The sequence below is a fragment of the Anolis carolinensis genome, unplaced genomic scaffold (assembly GCF_035594765.1).
Source record: "Anolis carolinensis isolate JA03-04 unplaced genomic scaffold, rAnoCar3.1.pri scaffold_7, whole genome shotgun sequence".
Taxonomy (NCBI): Eukaryota; Metazoa; Chordata; class Lepidosauria; order Squamata; family Dactyloidae; genus Anolis; species Anolis carolinensis.
The window spans coordinates 29,480,211-29,485,210 of NW_026943818.1; the positions used below are offsets into that span (position 1 = coordinate 29,480,211).

Here is a 5,000-nt window from a genome sequence, read left to right on the forward strand (position 1 = left end):
AATTATTATTATTATTATTATTATTATTATTATTATTATTATTATTATTATTATAGTCCTTCCAGATGCTGAGGAAGGTGGGTCGGTTTAACTTCCTTCCTTCCTTCTTTCCTTATTATTATTTATTATTAATTTTGTTATTATTATTATTATAGTCCTTCCAGATGCTTCGGAAGGCGGGGCGGCTTCCCTTCCTTCCTTCCTTCCTTCCTTCCTTATTTTTTATTATTATTATTATTATTATTATTATTATTATTATTATTATTATAGTCCTTCCAGATGCTGGGGAAGATGGGTCGTCTTCTCTTAAATTCCTCTTCCTTCCTTCCTTCCTTCCTTCCTTCCTTCCTTCCTTCCATCCATCCATTCTTTCCTTCCTTTCTTCCACCAACCCTTCCTTCCTTCCATCCTTCTTTCCTTCCTTCCTTCCTTCCATCCATTCTTTCCTTCCTTCCTTCCTTTCTTCCATCATTCCTTCCTTCCTTCGTTCATTCGTTCCTTCCATCCTTCTTTCCTTCCTTCCTTCCTTTCTTCTATCATTCCTTCCTTCCTTCCTTTGTTCATTCGTTCCTTCCATCCTTCTTTCCTTCCTTCCTTCCTTTCTTCCATCATTCCTTCCTTCCTTCCTTCGTTCATTCGTTCCTTCCATCCTTCTTTCTTTCCTTCCTTCCTTCCTTCATTCGTTCCTTCCATCCTTCCTTCTTTCTTTCCTTCCTTTCTTCTATCCCTTCCTTCCTTCCTTTTTACCCTCTTTCCTTCCTTCCTTCCTTCCTTCCTTCCTTCCTTCTTTCCTTCCTTCCATCCTTCCTTCTTTCTTTCCTTCCTTTCTTCTATCCCTTCCTTCCTTCCTTTTTACCCTCTTTCCTTCCTTCCTTCCTTCCTTCTTTCCTTCCTTCCATCCTTCCTTCTTTCTTTCCTTCCTTTCTTCTATCCCTTCCTTCCTTCCTTTTTACCCTCTTTCCTTCCTTCCATCCTTCCTTCTTTCTTTCCTTCCTTTCTTCTATCCCTTCCTTCCTTCCTTCCTTCCTTCCTTTTTACCCTCTTTCCTTCCTTCCATCCTTCCTTCTTTATTTCCTTCCTTTCTTCTATCCCTTCCTTCCTTCCTTCCTTCCTTCCTTCCTTCCTTCCTTCCTTCCTTTTTACCTTCCGTCCTTCCATCCTTCCTTCTTTCTTTCTTTCTTTCTTTCCTTCCTTTCTTCTATCCCTTCCTTCCTTCCTTCCTTCCTTTTTACCCTCCTTCCTTCCTTCCTTCTTTCCTTCCTTCCATCCTTCCTTCTTTCTTTCCTTCCTTTCTTCTATCCCTTCCTTCCTTCCATCATTCCTTCCTTCGATCATTCTTTCCTTCTTTCATCCCTCCCTCCCTCCCTCCTCTTCTTTCTTTTCTTCCCTCCCTCCTTCCTCCCTTTTGTCTGGCTGTGGATGGTGATGCTGCTGCTGCTGCTGCTGCTGGGCGGGTGGCGGAGCCTGGAAAGAGGGGGAAGGAGAAAGAGAAGAGGGAGGAGGAGGAGGAGAAAGAGGAAGAGGGTGGGCCGGGCATGGGCATGGGCATCCGCCCGCCTGCCTGTGCCGAGGAAGGAGGCAAGCAGGACCATGGAGCTGGGCAAGATGGTAAGGAGGAAGAAGAGAAGGAAGAAGAAGAAGAAGAAGAAGAAGAGAACGAAGAAGAGGAGGAGAGGAAGGCTATCAATGTATTCCTCCGTCCATCCATCCCTCCATCTGGGGATTCTCCTCTTCCTCCTCTTCTTCCCTCCTCCTCCTCCTCCTCTCCTCTTTCTTCTCTTCCTTCTCTCCAAAAAAAGGAAGGAAGGAAGGAAGGAAGGAGAGGGAGGGGTGCTCAAGGCTTTCCTGGGGAAATGGGTGGGTGGGGTTGGGGTGGGGGGTGGGGGGAGGCCGAGGGGAGTCCCTGGCCCTCCCTGATTGGCTGCCGGTGACATCACGGCCGAAATCCCCAATTAGCCCCGGCAGGGAACGAAGGAAGGAAGGATGGAGGGAACGAGGGATGGAAGCAGAGCGTAAAGGAGGGGTGGTAGTGGTGGTATTGGGGGTCTTTGGGTCTTGCCGGGAAATATTATTATCCATGCATTTATGTATGTCTGTATTATAACATTCCTAGAGTTGGAAGGGACCCCGAAAGGCCATCTATCTATCTATCTATCTATCTATTATTATTATTATTATTATTATTATTATTATTATTATTATTATTGTCCTAGAGTTGAAAGGGACCCAAAGGCTATATTATTATTATTATTATTATTATTATTATTATTATTATTGTCCTAGAGTTGAAAGGGACCCCCAAAAGCTATCTATCTATCTATCTATCTATCTATCTATCTATCTATGTATTATTATTATTATTATTATCATCATCATTGAGTTGGAAGGGACCCAAAGGCTATATTATTATTTTTATTATTATTATTATTATTATTATTATTATTATTAGTAGTAGTAGTAGTAGTAGTAGTAGTAGTAGTAGTATTGTCCTAGAGTTGAAAGGGTCCCAAAGGCTATATTATTATTATTATTATTATTATTATTGTCCTAGAGTTGAAAGGGACCCCCAAAGGCCATCTATCTATTATTATTATTATTATTATTATTATTATTGTCCTAGAGTTGAAAGGGACCCAAAGGCTATATTATTATTATTATTATTATTATTATTATTATTATTATTATTATTATTGTCCTCGAGTCGAAAGGGACCCCCAAAGGCCATCTATCTATTATTATTATTACTATTATTATTATTATTATTATTATTATTATTATTATTATTATTGTCCTAGAGTTGAAAGGGACCCAAAGGCTATATTATTATGATTATTATTATTATTATTATTATTGTCCTAGAGTTGAAAGGGACCCCCAAAAGCTATCTATCTATCTATCTATCTATCTATGTATGTATGTATTATTATTATTATCATCATTGAGTTGGAAGGGACCCAAAGGCTATATTATTATTATTATTATTATTATTATTATTATTATTATTATTATTATTATTGTCCTAGAGTTGAAAGGGACCCCCAAAAGCTATCTATCTATCTATCTATCTATCTATGTATTATTATTATTATCATCATCATTGAGTTGGAAGGGACCACAAAGGCTCTTTATTATTATTATTATTATTAGAGTCCTAGAGTTGAAAGGGACCCCCAAAAGCTATCTATTTATCTATGTATGTATTATTATTATTATTATTATCATCATCATTGAGTTGGAAGGGACCCAAAGGCTATATTATTATTGTTGTTGTTATTATTATTATTATTATTATTATTATTATTGTCCTAGAGTTGGAAGGGACCCCCAAAGGCCATCTATCTATGTATCTATCATTTATCTATTATTATTATTATTATTATTATTATTAGAGTCCTAGAGTTGGAAGGGACTCTCAAAGACCATCCATCCATGTATTATTATTATTATTATTATTATTATTATTATTATTATTATTAGAGTCCTAGAGTTGGAAGGGACTCTCAAAGACCATCCATCCATGTATTATTATTATTATTATTATTATTTATTATTAGAGTCCTAGAGTTGGAAGGGACTCTCAAAGACCATCCATCCATGTATTATTATTATTATTATTATTATTATTATTATTATTATTATTATTATTCTAGTCTTAGTGTTGAAAGGTACCCCCAAAGGCTATCTATCTATCTATCTATCTATCTATCTATCTATCTATCTATGTATTATCATCATCATCATCATCATTGAGTTGGAAGGGACCACAAAGGCTATCTATTATTATTATTATTATTATTATTATTATTATTATTATTATTATTATTATTTTATTATGACACAGCAAACAAGATAGACATGTTGGATTTCGTATCACAAGATCACAAGTCGAACACTTCCCAAGTGTCTAGGACTCTGTGATTTATTATTATTATTATTATTATTATTATTATTATTATGACACAGCAAACAAGATAGACATGCTGGATTTCGTATCACAAAATCCCAAGTCGAACACTTCCCAAGTGTCTAGGACTGAGTGATGTATATTATTATTATTATTATTATTATTATTATTATTATTATTATTATTGTCCTAGAGTTGAAAGGGACCCCCAAAGGCCATCTATCTATCTATTATTATTATTATTATTATTATTATTATTATTATTATTATTATTATTATTGTCCTAGAGTTGAAAGGGACCCAAAGGCTATATTATTATTATTATTATTATTATTATTGTCCTCGAGTCGAAAGGGACCCCCAAAGGCCATCTATCTATTATTATTATTATTATTATTATTATTATTATTATTATTATTATTATTATTATTGTCCTAGAGTTGAAAGGGACCCAAAGGCTATATTATTATTATTATTATTATTATTATTATTATTATTGTCCTAGAGTTGAAAGGGACCCCCAAAAGCTATCTATCTATCTATCTATCTATCTATCTATCTATCTATCTATCTATGTATGTATGTATTATTATTATTATTATCATCATTGAGTTGGAAGGGACCCAAAGGCTATATTATTATTATTATTATTATTATTATTATTATTATTATTATTATTATTATTATTATTATTGTCCTAGAGTTGAAAGGGACCCCCAAAAGCTATCTATCTATCTATCTATCTATCTATCTATCTATCTATCTATCTATCTATCTATGTATTATTATTATTATCATCATCATTGAGTTGGAAGGGACCACAAAGGCTCTTTATTATTATTATTATTATTATTATTAGAGTCCTAGAGTTGAAAGGGACCCCCAAAAGCTATCTATTTATCTATGTATGTATTATTATTATTATTATTATCATCATCATTGAGTTGGAAGGGACCCAAAGGCTATATTATTATTGTTGTTGTTATTATTATTATTATTATTATTATTATTATTATTATTGTCCTAGAGTTGGAAGGGACCCCCAAAGGCCATCTATCTATGTATCTATCATTTATCTATTATTATTATTATTATT

General features: G+C 34.2%; 1 protein-coding gene across 3 annotated transcripts in view; it reads left to right on the top strand.

The window, feature by feature from the left end:
• The window catches only part of hip1 (huntingtin interacting protein 1), a 60,537-nt gene that overhangs the window by 10,655 nt on the left and 44,882 nt on the right, over positions 1-5,000 (top strand). The window contains exon 1 of one of the 3 annotated variants that reach the window (XM_062960465.1): positions 1,591-1,608. The exons of the other annotated variants lie outside the window; for them this stretch is intronic. Coding sequence (XP_062816535.1) covers positions 1,591-1,608 — 18 coding nt within the window. Of the gene's footprint in view, positions 1-1,590; positions 1,609-5,000 lie in introns of those variants that run through there. 3 annotated transcript variants of the gene reach the window in all.